Consider the following 21,195-nt stretch of genomic DNA (forward strand, 5'->3'; position numbering starts at 1 on the left):
TCAATGATAGTGGCCAATGGCAGTAAGGTGATCAGTAAATTCTCTTGTATTGACTTTCAGTGGGAAATGCAAGGGAAGAGATTTGCAACTAATTTGAGGTTATTGAAACTCAATGGATGTGATATAGTGTTAGGAGTGGATTGAATGAAAACAATCAGTCCAATCAACTTTAACTTAAATAAATTGGAAGTCACTTTTGAAAGAGTCGGAAGGAAGTTAACTCTTGCAAGTAGCCTAGATATGGGCTTATGCAAGATGATCATAGGGAAAAAGTTGCAGAAGATGTTGAAGAAAAAGTTGGCACAAGTGGCACTGCTATTCTCCATATAGGCCAATGAAGAAATGGAAGGATTACAAGTGATATCTAGTGAATTATTTGTGACTGTCAGCAACTCAATCGAAGTGGAAGGTACATGAACTTGACTCTTTACACATGCTTTTAGTTGAGTATGAGGACCACTTTGTAGAGCCTACATCCTTATCACCTAGAAGATTGTTTGACCATGCTATACCACTTAAACCTAATATCGAACCTATTGTGAATAGGGGGATTATATAAGTTGGTATGTTCGTGATATAGGGGGATTTATGTGTGCATGTGCATGACTATAGTATTAATATTGTTGGAAAGATCTCACAATTTATGAGATTGATTATCAATCCCAATTATCCCACAATTTATGGGATTGATTATAATCAACCTTAATTGTTGGGATTGATTTATTGATGCAATTAGGATTCCTTTCTTTTTTCCTTAGTTATAGGGATCTGATTGTTTTCTTTCTCCTATATATATTGTAATCAATCCTAGTGAAGATAATGAGAAAGAGATACCAAGTTTTTCAATCTTGTTCTACATTTTTCAGTTTAGTTCTACATGATATCAGAGCACTCGATCTCAGTCCGATACGCCTAAAAGCCTAGTGCCTTTATTGCACAACCCCTTCTTTGTGCTATCTAAAGCTCCTCTCCTTTCATCAAAGCCTTTATTGCTTCTTTCAACTTGTCCAGAGATCATGTCTAAAACCTTTGAAGTTGTTGCCCCTACCATAACATTTGGAGATGTAATTCGAGTTGATCAATCCAATGTAGCTGGTGAATTACCTAGTGTTCATCAGCCCTATCAGTTTGACGGTAGGAATTATCTTTAATGGGCTCAACTTATCAAGATGTTTCTCAAAGGTCGCAGGAAAGGCAACCACCTAACAAGACTTCCACCAAAGGAGGCAGATCCAACCTTTACAGCCTGGGATATGGAAGACTCTCACATCATGTATTGGCTGTGGAGTGCTATACAGTTAGAAATCAACAAGAATTTTATGTTCTCGAGCATGACAAGGGAGATATGGGAGATAGTTCAACAAACATACTCCAAGGTCAAAGATGCTTCGATGATTTTTGAGGTAACTAAGATAAGCTCTACTAAACAAGGTCAGCCAACAATCACTGAGTACTACAATAAGATAAAAGGGTTATGGTTGGAGCTTGATCACTATCAAGCTATAAAGATGGTGTGTAGTGAGGATGTTGCCACCCTCAATTAGATCTTCGAAAGAGATCGGATTATTGAGTTTCTAGCAGGTTTAAATCCCAAGTTTGATCAAGTTCGAATTCAAGTTCTCAATAGGGACAAACTTCCTAATTTAAATGAAGTTTATGCCATCATTAGGAGTGAGGAAAACCAAAGATGTGCCATGCTTACAGAGCATAGCTCTGAAGGTTAAGCATTGATGATTAGTAACAAAGAAGGAGGGGGAGTCAAATTTGGAAAACCAACAGTCCAAAACCATAGTTCTAATCGTGTGGGGCAATGGTGCACTTATTGCAAGAAGTCAAAGCATACTTAGGAAACATGCTTCAAATTGCATGATAAAGTAGTAGTCTTGAGCAAGATTGGAGGCTTTAAAAACATGAAGCATCAAAGCTATCTCTCCAATAAGGATCCAGAGGAAGTAGCGGATAAAGGAGACCCAACTGAGGCTGATCCTATTCAGTTAAATCCAGAGGAGCTAGGCAAGCTAAATACCTTCATTCGAACATTCCAAGATGGAGCACCTTGCTCATTGGTGCAGCAAGGTAAAACCCTAACCTATGAGACTTTTTCAGCTTTTAAATCTAATAGGAATCATCAAGGTAAAACCCTAACTTATGAGACTTTTTCAGCTTCTAAATCTGATAGGAATAACATGTGGATCCTTGATTTAAGAGCCACTAATCATATGACGCCTCATCTCCATGTTTTTGAAACCTATGAAACCCTTGAAACCACTAAACACATTACCATTGCAAACGGAGCCTCTGTTCCTATTTCTAGAAAAGGCAGCCTTCTCTTTAAGCCTTGGCTGCCACTTAATCAAGTCCTTCATGTTCCAAGTTTAACAAGAAGTCTAATTTCTATTCATAAATTGACTAAAGACTTGAATTGGTTTGCTATTTTCTCTCCTCACATGTGTAAGTTTTAGGCCACGAGGAGGATGATTTGTGTGGCTAAGGAACACAATGGGCTCTATATCTTGGAAGGAAAGAATAAATGTTCTAGAAAGAGACAGCATAGAATAGCTTATTCCTCCCAAGGAGCTTATAATCTCTCTACTATTTGGTTGCATCATTTTAGATTAGGTCATCCCCCATTTGTTTTGTTAAAACAAATGTTTCCTACTTTGTTCAATACTCTAGATCCTAGTAGCTTTTAACGTGATGAATGTATTATGGCTAAACATCATTGAGTCTCTTATCCAATCAGTAATAAATTTTCTTCAAGACCGTTTAATTCATTATAATATTTGGGGGTCATCTAAAATATCAAACTGTTTTGGTGTAAAATGGTTCATATTCTTTATTGATGATTGTACTCGTATGTGTTGGGTGTTTCTTCTAAAAGATAAGGCTGCCATTGGGTCTATTTTACCCTCTTTTTGCAAAATGATTTACACTCAATTTGGCACTCCTATGAGGAAGTTTAGGACTGATAATGCAAGTGATTATTTCAATAATCACTTGCATCATTACTTCCAACAAGAGTGCATTATTCATGAATCCTCTGTCAGATCTAGGGATCTGACTGGATGTTTTTCTAGAATTTTAGGGAAGGAAGTGGCGGGAAGAAGGAAATGAGAGCGAGAGGGAGAGAGAATGAGAGAGATCGAGAATTGAGATTGAATTGGAGGGAAAGGACTTGTGGAATAATCTTCACATATCCCCATCCTCACGAGCAGGTTCTTATTTATAGGAGTTGGTTACACTAGAGACTTCTTCTAACTAACTCTCTAGAATCTCCAAGTGGCCATGTGCTAAGTGAATTATTACAGTTATAACAGCCTTTAATACCTGGCTACACCCTTCTAATTACATACCAGCCCTTGGGCTGTGACATCCTCTTACATTGATACTCCACAACAGAATAGAGTAGCTGAAAGAAGATGAAACATCTTCTCAATGTCACCCAGACCCTACTCCATCATCACCATGTCCCAAAACATTTTTGAGATGAAGCTATTTTAACAGCTACCTATGTTATCAATAGGGTTCCCTCTAGGGTGCTTAATAATCAAAGCCCTTTCCAGCATTTAGCATCTTTTTTCCCTGATCTTAATCTTCATACTCCCTTACCTCTTAGAGTGTTTGGGTGTGTTTGTTTTGTCCACATACCCAAAGTAAATAGGGACAAATTAGATCTTAGGGCTCTTAGATGTGTTTTTCTTGGGTATCCTCCTACTCAAAAGGACTATAAATGTTATCACCCTACTATTCGCAAGTTCTACGTCTCAAAAGATGTGACCTTTATTGAATCTCAATCATTCTTTGGTCCTTCTCAATCTAGACGTTAGGAGGAATTTCTTAGACATGCTGATTTAGAACTCGAGCATCTAGTCCCTATCCTTGAAACAACACCATCGGGTCCTAGTCGATCTAATCAGCTTGCTGATTCTATTCTGTCTACTTTGCCCATGCATGCTTCTCCAATGCATTCTATTTTTCCCAACAAGGAACTAGTAGAAACTAGGTTGTTATCTCCTATTAGATACAAGGGTTCTCCCCATGTGTACAAGAGAAGACAGCCCATTTATGAGCCACAACCAACACCAGCATCAGCCCCTGATCCTAGTTTGGAAGTAGCACATCATGAGAATTCTCCCAGCACTTCTAACCCATCTCTTCCTTAGACCGAACCTACAAATTTAGACCTGCCCATTGCTATCTAGAAAGGGGTTAGAACTTGTAGAAAACACCCATTGGCCAATTATTTATCCTACCATCGCCTATCACCAAACCATAGGGGCTTCCTCACTTCATTGGATGCAATTGTTATTCCTAAATCGTGGAAGAGGCTTTGAAAGATCTCAAATGGAAGGAGATTATGTTAGAGGAGATGAGAGCTCTTAAAAAGAATCATACCTGGGAATTGGTATCTAGACCCAAGGGGATAAAACCAGTAGTCTGCAGGTGGATCTTTAATGTGAAATACCAAGTCGATGGTATACTTGACAGGTATAAGGCACGTCTTGTTGCCAAGGGCTATACACAATCTTATGGCATAGACTACCTTGAAACATTTGCTCCCGTAGCTAAAATGACTACTGTTCAGGTTCTCCTAGCATTGACAGCCAATTATGGGTGGAAGTTACAACTTGATATCAAAAATGCTTTTTTACATGGAGATTTAGCAGAATATGTTTTCATGGAAATACCACCAGGATTTCAGCATGAGGGAGCAGGGCATGAGCAAGTGTGTAAACTTAAAAAGGCCTTGTATAGGCTCAAGCAATCCCCACAGGCCTAGTTTGGTAGATTCTCGAAGGCTATGACATCTATGGGTTATCACCAAAGTAAAGGGGATCATACCCTCTTCTTCAAGCACATAGGAGAGAAGGTAATTGCCCTACCTGTCTATGTTGATGATATTGTAATAACTAGGAATGATTTAGATGAATAGGGTCTTCTAAAATAGAATTTGGCTTGGGAATTTGAAATAAAGAATCTTGGACCATTAAAATATTTCTTAGGCATTAAAGTAAGTAGCTTAATCACAGAAAGGGATTTTCTTGTCCCAACGAAAATATGTGCTAGACTTACTTGTTGAAATTGCTTTGCTAGAGGGAAAAGGAGCAAGGATACCTGTAGATCCTAACATAAAATTGTAGGGGAATTCTAGTGGAAAGGCAGTGGATAAATGGAGATTTCAGCGTTTAGTAGGAAGACTAATTTTTCTTTCTCATACTAGGCCTGACATAGCATTTGTTGTTAGTCTAGTGAGTCAATTTATGCATAACCCGATTGAAGATCATATGAATGCTGTGAGAAGGATCCTAAGCTATCTTAAAGCTACACCGGGTAAAGGAATTTTATTTACTCAAGGAGCTAGTTTGAAAATCCAAGGATATACAAATGCTGACTATGGTGGTTCCCTCGTGGATATGTGATCCACAACCGGGTATTGTGTCTTCCTAGGGGAGAATTTGGTGTCTTGGAGAAGTAAGAAGCAAGGGATGGTGGCTAGATCCAGTGCTAAGGTGTTATTTCGAGCCATGGCCCTCGGTGTGTCTGAGCTTTTGTGATTACAAATTATCCTAGAAGATTTAAAAGTTATGGTGCAAAGACCTATTGCACTTTTGGGGGACAATCAATCGGCTATTAGTATTGCTCATAATCTTGTGCAGCATGACATGACAAATCATATTGAAATTAACCGGCACTTTCTTAAGGAAAAATTGGATTCCGGTCTTCTCCAAATTTCTTATGTTCCCTCTAGTCATCAAATAGCAGATATTCTTACCAAAGGGCTGCCAAGTACTCAATTTGAAACTCTAGTAAGCAAGCTGGGTATGATTGGCATACACTTCCCCAGCTTGAGGGGGAGTGTTGTGAATAGTAGAATTATATGAGCTGGTATGTTCGTGATATATAGGGATTTATGTGTGCATGTGCATGACTATAGTATTAATATTGTTGGAAAGATCCCACAATTTATGGAATTGATTATCAATCCCAATTATCCCGCAATCTATGAGATTGATTATAATCAATCTTATCCCTCAATCTATGGGATTGATTATAATCAACTTTAATTGTTGAGATTGATTAATTGATGCAAATTAGTAATTGATGTAATAAAGATTCCTTCATTTTTTTCCTTAGTTATAGGGATTTAATTGTTTTCTTTCTCTTATATATATTGTAATCAATCCTAGTAAAAATAATGAGAAAGAGATACCATGTTTTTCAGTCTTGTTCTACATTTTTCAGTTTAGTTCTACAGAACTTGTCAATATTCGGTCATATCGCTATCCACCAATTGAAAAGACCAAAATTGAAAAATTAGTTAAAGACATGTTCCAGAAATCTATTATTCAACCCCGCCATAGTCCTTTTGCTTCACCAGTGTTACTGTCAAGAAAAAAAGATGGCTCTTGGCGATTTTGCATTGATTACCATCAATTAAACACCATAACAGTCAAAAACAAGTTTCCCATTCCTATTATTGAGGATCTTTTGGATGAACTCAAACATGCTACTGTTTTTGGCAGCACTCTAATGTTTGTATAAGGGTTTGTTGGTATTTTTGGCATGGTAGTTACAGCAGTTGGATTGTAACAAGCTATTCAAAGTTGTACTTTGTATTGGCAGCCTTATTGGTGCCAAACTAAACCACCTGGATTAGTATAAAAACCTAATCCAGCTGAATGGAAGATCATGAAAGCATTTTTCCAGAAATTCTCTGTTTCTCTCTCTCAATTTCTCTCTCTTGACTTTGCTTTCTCTCTCGCCTACTTCTGTTTTCCTCTCTTTCTCCAAATCTTCCTCCCATTTCTCCCTAAATTCTGCCCTAATTCTCTCAATTAGCGGAGAATTGACCTTGTTAGATAGGACCTAACAAATGCGTCCACGAGCTTCATCAAGGTCCTTATTAAGACCTTGAACAAAATCAAACACAGTCTTTCTCAAACATCCTGTTGTACTTCACGCCATCTTCTGTGCACTACCAACTTGTTTCATAGAATAAATTCATCTCTTGCCAAAGTTCAGACAGGATATTATAGTATTTAGTAACTGACATACTCATTGTCTTGTTGTGTGAATGGCTGAGCGAATTTCAAAACATTGGGCTGTGTTTTCAAGGTTGGAGTACATCTCCTGGACTGCCTCCCAGATCTCCTTTGTTGTTTTGTAAAACAAGGTAAGTTTGCCCGATGCTTGGCTCCATTGAGTTGATAAGCCAAGCCGTAACTATTGAGTTTTTGGCTTCCCAAGTGCTGTAGTTCCCAGCTGTGGTTTCTGGCATCGAAATAGTGCTAATAAGATATCCCATCTTGCCTCTGCCTTTGATAACTAGCAATATGGACTGGAAAGATTCATGGAAATTTGTTCCGTTCAATTTATGTTGGGTTATCTAAAGTGAATGGATGTCTAGAGAAAAAGTCATAGAGGGTCCAGGATTTGCTTGAAGGTTAGAGACAGTCGGAGCCACTGGGGACTCCACTGTGAATGAAGGAGCTGTATTAGCCATTGTTTGGTTCTATTCTGGCTGGGTAGGAAAAAAATGCCAGCAGGAACGCCACTCTGATACCATGAAACAAGAGGTTTTGAAAGTATTCACGCTTATCCCTTTCGTTTGGAAAAGGATTAAAATATATGGGCATATACATTCCTAAATTAAATACCATAATTCTAGGACCATAAAATCAATAAACTACCAAAAACAACAAATAGGAAAGTTGACCCTATTCTAATCCCCACTAACACCAGGATTTAATTCTAATTTTCCAACAGTAATTCTGAAATTAAATCACATAATGGTTGTGTCGTGTCATGCTATATAGAAAATTTGTATCATGCATTTCATCATATTCATACATGGCCATATAAAATTTGTGTACTAGCCTTGTTTGACAACCTTCCTAAATGGAATAAATGGCTTTCACAGTTTAATGTACCTGCCACTATGATCACAGAAACTCCAATTTTTGGTTTATGTAAATGTAGGTATTTATGGATGTGTATATGTGTGCCTATAACGATACTTCATATGCTAGCATATATTGAGATGCATACATATTTGTATATAAAATAATGGTGTACAAATTGAGGAAAAAATGACATGTTTCCAACAATATTAGTCACTTGTTTCAATCTCCCACCACTTGGGACTCTATTGATTCTCTATTTTAACAGAAATGTGGAATTGCTAGCTAAAAGGGTTAAGTCATTGTTTTTTGGCAGAAGATTTAACAGCTCTTAACTGTTTGAACAACAGAAAATGATGCAGACACTGATCAAGATCTGGCCCAAGGCCGACCTGACCACGCCAGAATAATATTTTAATACTTCTTAAGTCTTAGAAATCTACTTGATTTAGGATTCTACTTCATATTTCTACTTGATTTAGGATTCTACTTTATATTTGATTAGGGTTTATTTTTATTAGGATTCTAGTTGAATTTTACTTAGGATTTATTTTTATTAAGATTCTAGTTAGATTTTGTTTACAAATATTAGATGGATTTGGATTACCCAAACACTATAAATATGCCTAGGATCTAGAGTTTGTAATCAAGTTTTTCTTAATACAAATTTCAACAATCTATTTGGATTTTCTTAGTTAAATAGTCTTGTTTTTGCGTCTTCTTTAAAGCCAAACTTTGGCCATTGAAGTTTGTTCTTTCAAGGGTTTATTTTTGTGTGTTTTCTTCACACTCGCGCTACACACTGTGTCAGGTGGTATCAGAGTGGTTAATCAACCAATCAGATAGCTAATCTTGAAGGTAACGACAACAACCAGCCTTGTGACGGTGATCAGGGGTTGTATGCGGTTTGAAGAGCAATCGAAGAACAACGGAAAGTAACTCGTACTATCCAGCAACGATTGGAGCAAATTAGCAACCAATTGGGCACCTTACTACGAGTTGATGATGACAGTAACCTGAATAATGGGATGAATCAAGCCGTAGCGGGAAGACCACCCATTAATCATGTCCTTGTTAATCCTAAAAGGCCAGTGATTGAAGATAGCGATGAAGATGATGATTTTAGTCGAGCAATAGTTAACCTTGGTGGCAGAGGGGTTAGGAGGAATGCGCATCAGCACAACCATTGGGGCAATGATGAGTATAAACTAAAAGTTGATATTCTTACCTTTAGTGGAGATCTTGATATTAGGGGTTCCTAGATTGGATCGCTGAGGTTGACTGTTTTTTGGAATATATGAAGATCTCAGATAAAGGACAAGTCAAGTTAGTGACTTACAAATTGAAGGGTGGTGCATCTGTTTGGTGGGAGCGATTGAGGGAGACGAGATTGAAGGAAGGCCGACAGCCAGTTCAGACATGGAGACGAATAAAACAACTGTTAAGAGGTAGGTTTTTCTCCCTGACTATGAACAATACATGTTTGAAGCTTATCAAAGATGTGTACAAGGAATGAAGTGTGAATATACCTCTGAGTTTCTGCGATTGGCGGAGAAACCAATTGCCAGAAAGTGACAATCAACAAGCAGCTCGTTACTTGAATGGATTGAAACTTGCTATTCATGATAAAATTGGGGTTCAAATTGTTTTGAGTGTGCAAGAAGCAAGGAATTTAGCTTTAAAGGCTGAGTTAATGTTAAGTGAGAGAGCCCGTAATGACAACTATCGTCGGTATAGTGGGAATGAAAATAAACAAGCAACTTTTGATAAAGGTAAGTCGGTTCAGGGAGCGCAACCCTCTAATCCACCTCATATAGTCAACCCTAATAAGGCTACAACGGGGGGAAACATTCAAGGTACTACTTCTAATCTTCCAAAATTCCCTAATCCTTATGCAAAGCCTATTTCTTTAAAGTATTTCAAGTGCAATGAGGTTGGGCATTGATCTAGTGATTGCCCAAGGAGGAAAATAGTTAACATTGTAGAAAGGGAAGAGGAAGATGTTGCTGTAGAGGAAGTATATTACGGGCATGATGGGGAGGATGAAGAAGAAGATTATGGATATGTGGAGTATACCTGTGTAGTGAGGAAGATAATGTTATCTCAAAAGAATGAAGATATTGATAGAATTGAAATGCTATGACACACACTAAGAGGGGGGGGAATTGGTATAATAAAAATAATTCTTTTGAGAAACAAAGATGTCGTCTATTAAGACCACGGATTCGTTAAACCTCAAGACCTTAAAATGGCACGATGAGGTATCAACTGTGTAAAGACAATCTCGTTTTGTGAAAAATGAATATGAAATCTAATGGATGTAAGAACAAATTAAATCGGGATAAAAATGCTAACAAGAACAAACAAAACAGAAAGCACAGGAGATAATGATTTATAGTGGTTCGGCTTTCCAAGCCTAGTCCACTACCTTAGCTACCCACTAAGGATTTTGAAGTAAATCCACTATCAACCCCCTACTCAACCGGAGTAGGTCCTCTAGTCCGTGACCAGGAAAACCTACAAACCTCCCAATCTAATGGGTCCTTTAGCTTACGCTAGGTCAAATACAAGATAAATGAGAAGGAAAATCTAAGAGTACAACTCTTAGTTATAAGCTCTCTCTAACTGAAAAATCAAGGCTTACAATGAATGTAACGGTGTAGACACAAAGCCTCAAAAATATAAACAGAGGGAAAAGAATTTAACGCTCAATGTAAACTTGAATGCTCGGTAGTTGAAGATATTAAATGTTTTTCGATAGTTTTCAATTGATTCTCCCAACTCCTATTTATAGTTGATGGCGGATAAATACAAAAATCCGACCGTTGTGGTGGTTGAGCAAGCATTAAATGCGCCAAAAACTAGTCGTTACAAATTTCTGAGAAACAAACTGTTGACAGACAAAAGAGGTTAGTCGACTATATTTTCAAATGAAACTAAGGCATAGTCGACAGACAAATAAGCATAGTCGACATTTGTCCAACCAAATCTACTGATAGTCGACAAACACTTTCACATAGTCGACACATCCAAAATATGAAGAAAATTTATAACATCATACACATACATAGTCAACAGAAGAAATTTCATAGTCGATAGAACCTATACAATAGTCAACAGAACGAAATATAGTCGACAGAAGCTTAACACATAGTCGACTATTCACAGACATAGTTGACAAAGTATAGACACATAGTCGACTATTCACAGGCATAGTCAACAGAGCATAAACACATAGTCGACTATTCACTTAGAAAAATTGAACACTTAACATATCCTAACTTTATTTCTTTTGAAAGTAAGTTGAGATTATCAAAAAGATATTTTGAATTTAAACACTCAACCTTACTTCCTATAGAGATCAAGATTAATTTTCATAACTTTACTTCAAACTCATTCATATAGATTTAAAGATTGATTTTCATAACATTTAGTCATTATCAAAACTATTTTAATTTCCAAGAGTAAAATATCATATACTACTCAGCAGCATAAGCTTTTTCGCATGAGGTGTACGGTGAAAGGAAAAATCTTTGAGTTGATTATTGATAGTGGAAGTCAGGAGAACATCATAGGAAGAGACGTGGTGGCGAAAATGCAGTTAACTTCTGAGAAACATCAAAGCCCTTACATGATTGGATGGATCAAAGAAGTTGGTGGCATACATGTGGATGAACGTTGCATGGTGTCTTTCTCTATTGGTAAGTACTCTGACAAAGTCTATTGTGATATTGTTGATATGGATGCTTGCCATATTTTATTTGGGAGGCCTTGACAATTTGATGTGGATGCTATGCACTCGGGTAGGAAGAACACATATCAGCTTGAGAAAGAAGGTGTACGTTATATTTTGTTACCCATAGTGGAAAAAAATCAAACCAAAGCTTCTATAGTGGAGGGGGGAAGTTTTCTTACCATTACACATAAGCACACTGAGTTTGTGAGGGAGTGTAAGGATACTCAAGAGGTTCACTTATTGGTTGTCAAAGGAGAGAACGTAAGTGAGCCACTAAAGGTGAATCAAATTCCAGTGGAGATGCAAGGATTGTTGGAGAAATTTCACAATGTGGTTCCTGAGGAGTTGCCTAATGAGCTACCTCTTATGAGGAATATTCAACACCACATTGACTTGATTCCTGGTGCTAGCTTGCCTAACCTACCACACTACAGGATGAGTCATAGGGAGAATGAGATTTTGCGTGAGTAGGTAGAAGAATTGTTGAGAAAAGGACACATTCAGACTAACATGAGTCTATGTGCAGTGCTAGCATTATTGACACCAAAGAAAGATGGGAGTTGGAGGATGTGTGTTGATAGTAGAGCCATCAACAAGATTACTATTGGGTATGAGTTTCCAATTCCTAGGTTCGATGGCATGCTTGATCAACTTGATGGGGCTGTGATTTTTACCAAAATTGATCTCAGAAGTGGTTATCATCAAATCAGAATTCGACCTAGAGATGAGTGGAAGACAGTTTTCAAGACGAGAGATCGGTTGTTTGAATGGTTAGTCATTCCCTTTGGACTAACCAATGCACCAAGCACTTTCATGAGACTAATGAATCAAGTATTACACCCTTTCATTGGTAAATTCGTTATGGTGTATTTTGATGATATTTTGATATACAGTAAGTCTATTAATGAGCATGTGAGGCATATTCGGGATGTGTTGAGTGTGTTGAGGGAAAACAAACTTTATGCTAATTTGAAGAAGTGTACTTTTATGAGTGAGAGCTTGTTGTTCTTGGGCTTTGTTATAAGCAAAGAGGGCATAAAGATAGATGAGGAAAAAGTACGAGCTATTAGAGAGTGGCCAACCTCTAAAAATGTCAGTGATGTGCGGAGTTTCCATGGGTTAGTAACTTTCTATAGACGATTTATCAAACATTTTAGTAGTATTGTGGCTCCAATTACTGAATGTTTAAAGAAATGAAAGTTCCATTGGGATGAACAAGACCAAAGTTTCGTCTTGATAAAAGAGAAGTTATGTACCACTCTTGTCTTAGCTTTGCCAAGCTTTGACAAGTTGTTTGAAGTTGAGTGTGATGCGAGTGGAGTGGGTATAGGTGTTGTGTTGTCCCAAGAGAAGAGACCAATTGCATTTTTCAATGAGAAGTTGTGCGAAGCCAGAAGAAAGTGGTCTACTTATGATAAGGAGTTTTATGCAGTGGTGAGGGCTCTTAAAACATGGGAACATTACTTGATTGCCAAAGAATTTGTTCTTTACACGGATCACCAAGTTCTTATGTATTTGAGTAGCCAAAAGCAATTGAGGAGTGATATGCATGCTAGATGGTCTGCTTTTATTGATAAATTTCATATAAAATTGTGCATAAGTCGGGACAGCATAATCGAGTGGCGGACGCTTTGAGTAGGCGTGTGGATTTGATCAAGACCCTTAGTGTTGAGATTGTTGGGTTTGAGTGCTTGAAAGAATTATATGCTACAAATGAGGATTTCAAACACGTGTCGGAACAATGCATGTCTTAGCAATTGTTAGGAGATTTCTATATGCGTGATGGGTTTCTCATGAAGGGAAATCAGTTGTGCATCCCTTGCACATCATTTCGTGAGAAAATTATTCGGGATTTGCATGGTGGTGCCTTAGCAGGGCATCTTGTCAGAGACAAGACTATTGAAGTTGTTATGGAAAGGTATTATTGGTCAAGAGCAAGGAGAGATGTTTCTATTATTGTGGCGAGGTGTTATATATGTCAAACAGCTAAGGGGCAATCTTCTAACGCTGGTCTCTACATGCCATTACATGTTCCTAATGCTATTTGGGAATATTTGTCTATGGACATCGTGTTGGGTCTACCGCGAACCCAACGAGGTATGAATTCTGTTTTTGTAGTGGTTGATAGGTTTTTCAAGATGGCGCACTTTCTTCCATGCAAGAAGACAATAGATGCAGTAGCTACAGCCAAATTGTTTTTCAAGGAGATTGTTCGACTACATGGAGTCCCTAAAACTATTACTTCGGATCGTGATACAAGGTTCTTGAGTCACTTCTGGATTACTTTGTGGAGGATGTTCGATTCATTTTTGAATTTCAGCAGCACAACACATCCCCAGACTAATGGACAGACAGAGGTGGTGAATCGTACCTTGGGAAATCTAATTCACAGTGTTTGCAAAGAGAAGTCAAGAAAATGGGACCTAGTTATTGCTCAAGCGGAATTTGCCTACAACAACGCCGTGCATAGCTCAACAGGAAAATCACCATTTTCCATTGTATACATAAAAGTTCCTAATCATGCATTGGATTTGGTAAAATTACCAAAGGTACCAGGTTTCAGTGTTGCAGCTAGTGACTTAGCCGAGCACGTTCAAGCAATTCATAAAGATGTCAAGAAAAAGTTGCACAAGGCGAATAAGAAGTACAAGGCAGTAGTTGACAAGTATAGGAAGCACAAAGTATTTGAGGTTGGAGATGAAGTCATGATATTTTTAAAGAAGGAACGAATTCTAGCAAGACACCAGAACAAGCTCAAGTCAAAGAAGTATTGTCCTTACAAGATTACAAAGAAGATCAATGATAATGCTTATGTTGTGGATTTGCCTAATCATATGGGTATTTTCAAAACATTCAATGTTGTTGATCTTTTTTTGTATTTGCCAGATGTTGAGTTATCATATCCGGATCATAATTTAAGAACGAATTATTCTCAAGTGGAGGTGAATGATGCGGACACTGATCAAGACCTGGTCCAAGGCCGGCCTGACCATGTCGGAACAATGTTTTAAGACTTCTTAATTTTTAGAATTCTACTTGATTTAAGATTCTATTTCATGTTTCTACTTGATTTAGGTTTCTATTTTATATTTGATTAGGGTTTTATTTTTATTAGGATTTAGTTGAATTTTACTTAGGATTTACTTCTATTAGGATTCTAGTTGGATTTTGTTTACAAATATTAGATGGATTTGAATTACCCAAACACTATAAATATCTAGAATTTGTAATCAAGTTTTTCTCAATACAAATTTCAGCAACCTATTTGGATTTTCTTAGCAAAACAATCTTGTTTTTGCGTGTTCTTAAAAGTCAAGATTCGGCCATTGAAGTTTGTTCTTTCAAAAGTTTATTTTTGTGTGTTTTCTTCACACTTGCGCTACATGCTACGTCAAAAAAGGGCCTCAAAGTGCCCAACTATTCACAACTAGTATATTCTCATGTCAAGATCAAACTGTATAGCACCATAATTATTTTTTTACCTTTCTTATTAATTTTCTGTTATGATACTTACAGCATAAACTGAACAAATTTAGTTCATGCTCAAAAACTTCCCTATTGTAGATAGTTGTCAGGTTAAATGGGGCCACTTTTAACCTTGTCTTAGTAGGAAATATCATTATTTTTGTACATCATAGTAAATGGAAACAATTAAGTAGGTGGATTTCAAAACATACCCTTGAGAGATAATGAGTTATTTTCTTTTACTTTTATAGTAAGTACTTGTGAGGCCCTCAAGAAGAGTCTCTCTGAGTTACTGGTTATCTAGGTGCAAGCATGGTGTTGGATTTTCTGGGTGACCCATTAACTTGTCCCTGTTGGCACTTGAGCCTTTTTTTACTTCTTTTCAAATCTTTAGATAGAATTTATGAAATAATTTAAACAGGGCAAATATGTAAATTGAAATGCTGAGGGTATAATGGTTTTTGCAGCAACTTTATGGACTGGTGGGCTGATGTTATACATGTGTATATGTTAAGAATTACTTGACAACACACATCCAGGAAAAGTGCCTTTCTGTATGTTAGTTGTGGATGACATTTGTCTTGATAGATGAGACAAAAGAAGGAATGGATAATAAACTTAAATTATGAAGGAAAACCTTAGAATCCAAAGGTTATTCCAAGAAAAAAGGGGTCAATATTTCAGTATTTTGAATCAATTGTTCAAAATGAAAGCGAAGATTATGGAGGATGTTACTCATAGGATTAATGTAGGATGGTTAAGATGGATAAGTGCGGCCAACATTTTATGCTATTGTAAAATTCCTTTAAAGCTGAAAGGGGAGTTTTATTAGGCAACTACAAGACCATCTTTACTGTATGACTTAGAATGTTGGGTAGTTAAGCGCCAAAATATGCAATATATGGGTGTGGCTGAGATGAGGATTTTGTGTTAGATGTGTGGTCATGCAAGAAAAGACAAATGAAAAACGAGATTATATGTAATAAGGTTAGAGTGGTGCCTATTGAAGATAAAATGAGGGAGGCACAATTAAGATGGCTTGGACATATGAGGAGAAGACTAATAGAAGTACTTGTGAGGTGAGTGGATGAAATGGAGAAAATTTGTAACAAAAGAGGGAGAGGAATATTGAATAAACTTGGTGGGAAACCCTTAAACATGACATAGGATATAATGACCTTATCGATGATATGGCCATGGAAAGAGATGACTGGAGATTCAGATTTCATGTAGCTGACCACGCCTAGTGGGATTAAAGGCTTGTGATTGTTGTTGGTGTTGTATTATTGATGGAAATTCCTCATTTGCTCTCTGTGTAATACTTTTACTTGCATGATGCAGCTGACAGGGAGGAAGTAAACAGGCAATTCAAGCCTCTGCCTCGATACTTGCGTTGGCCTCACTTGCAGGCTGATCAGGTGCGTGGGCTACATCTTAGAGAAATAGGAGGTGGTTTCCAGAAACACCATCGTTCTCCATCAATTCACTATGCCTGTTACACTGTTGCTAAACCCTCGACAATGGTGCAAAAGATGCAAAACATAAAGAAGATAAGGGGACACCGTTCTGCTGTATATTGTGGTAATCTTCTCATCCTTGAACTTTGAACTTTTTTGAACTAGTTGTTTATAGGGATTGCATCTTCTCAAATGCCATTTTTTAATAATTTAGTTTTCTGGTGGCTATAATTGTTAAAAATTAGTTGATGTTGGCTACAATTACTTTTTGCTTCACTATTTTAAGGTTTTTCCTATTTTGCTGTTGTCTACTCCCTATTCTTTTGCTTGTAAGTGTGCGTCTAGAGAAACAAGTTATTCCTGGCTATTCACTATTATTTATTAGTCCAAAGTGTACTAAATATTTTCCATGTTGCTGGTACTACAACAGAAATAAGATATTTGTGGTGTGTTTGTAATAATTCTTCTTCTTCTTCTTCTTCTTTTTTTTTTTTTTTTCTAAATGAAATTTATTTGAAATATTTCTTTTGTTTGCAGCAATCTTTGATCGCTCAGGGAGATATGTAATTACTGGATCGGATGACCGTTTAGTCAAGATTTGGTCAATGGAGACTGCATTTTGCCTAGCCAGCTGCCGAGGACATGAAGTAAGAGAAGAATGTCCATGGATTATGTGATAATGTATTTTGTACAAGTGCATTCTCTTTCCTTATTTTACTTACCTACTTTTCACCATTATACTTAAAGGGCGACATTACTGACTTGGCTGTGAGTTCAAACAACGCTTTGGTGGCATCTGCTTCAAATGACTACAGTATTCGAGTTGTAAGAATTCCCTCGTCTTTCCACTTAACAAGATAAACCTGTCATATTCATTATTACTTGCTGACCTAAACTATAATTTGTTTTACAGTGGCGCTTGCCAGATGGACTTCCCATTTCAGTTTTGCGTGGTCATGTAGGAGCGGTAACTGCTATTGCTTTCAGTCCCAGGCCCAGCTCTGTCTACCAGCTTCTCTCGTAAGTTATGCTATTGCTTTCATGTAGGAGCAGTAACTGCTTTTGTACTTCTGAATGCCTGTTCTGCCCGTTATGGTTTCTTGGTTGATCTAATATGAGTTCACTTTAGTAGGATGAGTTAGATTTTTCTGCATTTTCATTTGCTGGCTTGGTTCACTTTAATTTGTTTTACTCTGTCCTTACGGTTTGAGTTGCCCAGTTGATTTACCCAAACCAATCCTAGAATTGACTGTCAAAAAGAATTCTTGACTATTTTGCACCTAGCAATGTCACATCTTACAAGCATCTGGATTCATACTTTATATTGGCTTTGATTTGGTGGCCAATGTGGTAGTGAGATCTGAAATAATCAAATATGAACTAGGCACTAAGACATTGACAGAAAAGCTTAAGTGTATTATGGTTATGGTTTTTTTGTATTCTTTTTCTTTTCTGTTTAACTGTTTTCGTTTCCAAAAACGTTGGAAAATTTGAAAACATTATCAATCTGATATGTTCTTTTCTCATATGTTACTATTTTTTGAACTAGCCAAAAGTACTTTGTTTTTTTGTTTCTAAATTAGGCATATAAGACAAGCTCGTTGAAAAATTTTAAGAATTGATTCACCAAATACATTTTCTCAAGTTTATTATTTCACTTCTATTCTTCATATATAAAACACCCATGTCTTATCTCCTGTGATATAAATGCCATATCACGTATAATAAATATCCCACCTCACAACAACAATATATCAAGACTTAATTCCACTAGATGGGGTTGGCTACATGAATTCTAGCTCCTAAATCATTTCTATCCATGGCCATATTTTCTATGAGGTCCTTGTAACTTCTATAACACTGAAGAGTCTCTTATTAAGTTTTCTTGTCTTCCTCCCCCTCTTTTGGTAATGACTTTGTTCCATTTTGTCCACTCTTTTTTTCACAAGAGCCTTCATTGGTCTTCTTCTCACTTAACCAAACAATATTAATTGTGTTTCACGGATCTTATCTCCAATAGGAGCTACTTTAATCTTATTAAACTTAAACTCACTTTTAATTTTATCTTTTCACGCATGATCTCATTTATTGTTTTATCTTTTCTTATATGGCTGTACGCCTATTGTAACATCCTCATATCTGATACACATATTTTGCGCATTATGATGCTTTATTGCCCAACATTTTTGTGCTATGTTGAATTTGATGAAGGTTGTCAACCTCGTGAGGCATTCTTATCGTAGGTAAAATTGGGCCACTGATTGTCATGATCTATTCTCTTTTTTATTTTTCCCAGTTTTTTGTTTCAGCTAAAGCATTTTACTGGGCTCTAGGCTGAAGAAAATTTCTTGTTGGAACCTTCTAGTGCATGTCAATTTTATGCCCGCAACTTGATATATTTTGCTTATATTCTTTTCTTTTTCAAATTTGTAGGTCATCAGATGATGGAACTTGTCGGATCTGGGATGCTAGATACTCCCAATGCAGTCCACGAGTTTACCTTCCAAAGCCAACAGATGGTCTTTCCTCATATTATTGCTTTTATATTTTTCTGATTGTTTAAATGACATCTGTGCACTGGAACTTACTTGGAAAAATTGATTTTAATAAAGGAAAAAATAGTGGTTCCTCCTCAAGCAATGGTGTGCCATGCCATCAAATACTATGTTGCACTTACAATGCTAGTGGAACCGTCTTTGTTACGGGTAGTTCTGACACTTTTGCGAGGGTACGTTCTGACTCAAGATCTTTAGACTAGTTTATCTCATGTGTATGCTGTTACTATCTACTTCAATGGTGTTATTAAATGTCATTGAAAATATAGTTGGATTTATTTCAGAAAGACTAGGTATTTACAGGTTTGGAATGCTTGTAAGTCTAATACAGAGGGGTCAGAGCAACCAAACCATGAAATTGATGTATTAGCTGGTCATGAGAATGATGTCAATTATGTGCAGTTCAGGTTAGTCAGAATGGTGAATAACTGATATATCTCTTGCAAAAATTTCTTATAATCTCTTCTTCTTTGCAGTGGCTGTGCTGTAGCTCCAAGATCTTCATCACCTGACTTTTTGCCTGATGATAGCAAACAAAAATTTAAGAACTCTTGGTCTGTATATATATTCCTCCCTATCTGTCCTACATGATATATACTCTGCAAAAGTTGCCTCCTTGGCACCATTACTACTTAATTTTGGGTTGACTATAAATCCTACTACCCTCCCCCTCCCTCTCCTCCACTCCCTACTTCCTTTATCAAATTTCTCTTTGCTTGAATGATATTTGCAGGTTCAATCATGATAATATAGTTACATGCTCCCGTGATGGCAGTGCAATTATTTGGGTTGCAAGGTCACGTAAATCTCATGTGAGTTCTTTCAGGACAGCTTGTCACATATTTGGCTGCACGTGTACTTTTGCTGGAAGCAAGTCTGTTTCGCTTAGAGCCTTTCTTTGTAGATGTTTTGCTCTATATTTGAAGTTCAATGTCCTTGGAATTGATAAAGTGCTAATCATGTATTGTCATAACTTTGGCTTACTGTTCCATAATAACCACCCAATCCGTTCAGGGAAAAGCTGTACGCTGGACACGGGCTTATCATCTGAAAGTTCCTCCTCCACCTATGCCGCCTCAGCCTCCTCGAGGAGGCCCTCGTCAGAGATTTCTTCCAACTCCTCGGGGTGTTAACATGATTGTGTGGAGTCTGGACAATCGCTTTGTGCTTGCTGCCATCATGGGTAACCTACTAAATATGCACACCCTCATGCTATTTCTTTCTCCTATTTGGTGGATGATGAACTTAATATACGTGAATTAGAATTTTCAACCTGCTAAATTCGACCTTTATTCTGCTTCAATTATTGGCTGCATGCAATTGCTTAATATTTATTTATTTGGCTCTCTAGTAGTCTTCTCCTCTGGGACAACTTTAGTACTTTTAAATTTAATGATGTAATACATAGACCCAGAAGGGAAAATGGGAAGTGAAACACTAGAAAAGACATGTTAGAAGATCATTGTTAATATCATTCAAGTGCTTATATCTGTCATATTCAGGAATCTGACCAGATGCCCTGACATGCTATTGTAATTTTGGACACCTGTTTAGCTCTCCTGAAATTGGATGTTTATGCAATCACATGTGCCCCCTTCAGTAACTGATTAATTGGCATGCTTTGTGGATCTTTTCATGCTTGGTCTCTTAAAAAGGATGCCAAATTAGATGTCCAGTAATGATAATTGGAAAATATTAAATGACAATGGAAAGGAGAAACATATGATTAATTTGTTTACTACTTATAGTTTAACTGTACTTGTCAATGGTTTGACTGCTAATCGGCGACCTTGATTTTGGAAGCTGAAAACCTTTTTGTGACTGCTTTTTGGTTGATGGTCTCTCATGCGCGTACTTTTGACATTTTGAACTTTGGTCTGTGACTGTCTTTTAGCAACTTTCAGGTTTCATCATTTTAATGGTCTCATTGGTTGGTTGATGGTTTTTCATGCACTTGATTGATCTTTTTAACTTTGGCCATTGACTTTCTCTTTTAGCAATTTTCAAGCTCCAACATTCAGTGGTCATATAGTTTGATACTCCAGATGTACCTGACTAATACTTGTTCGTACTTACTAATT

At 37.1% G+C, this 21,195-nt stretch overlaps 1 protein-coding gene across 2 annotated transcripts in view; it reads left to right on the forward strand.

Annotated features, from left to right (window-relative positions):
* LOC127795031 (uncharacterized) overlaps positions 1-21,195 on the forward strand; it is a 78,122-nt gene that overhangs the window by 46,503 nt on the left and 10,424 nt on the right. For both annotated transcript variants that reach the window (XM_052326442.1, XM_052326451.1), the window contains exons 5-14: positions 16,444-16,683; positions 17,097-17,206; positions 17,307-17,384; positions 17,473-17,579; positions 18,993-19,078; positions 19,172-19,287; positions 19,418-19,521; positions 19,591-19,668; positions 19,848-19,926; positions 20,129-20,297. In XM_052326442.1, the coding sequence (XP_052182402.1) occupies positions 16,444-16,683; positions 17,097-17,206; positions 17,307-17,384; positions 17,473-17,579; positions 18,993-19,078; positions 19,172-19,287; positions 19,418-19,521; positions 19,591-19,668; positions 19,848-19,926; positions 20,129-20,297 (1,167 nt within the window). The remainder of the gene's footprint in view (positions 1-16,443; positions 16,684-17,096; positions 17,207-17,306; positions 17,385-17,472; positions 17,580-18,992; positions 19,079-19,171; positions 19,288-19,417; positions 19,522-19,590; positions 19,669-19,847; positions 19,927-20,128; positions 20,298-21,195) is intronic.

The sequence above is a fragment of the Diospyros lotus genome, chromosome 1 (genome assembly GCF_014633365.1).
Source record: "Diospyros lotus cultivar Yz01 chromosome 1, ASM1463336v1, whole genome shotgun sequence".
In the NCBI taxonomy this organism is placed as follows: domain Eukaryota; kingdom Viridiplantae; phylum Streptophyta; class Magnoliopsida; order Ericales; family Ebenaceae; genus Diospyros; species Diospyros lotus.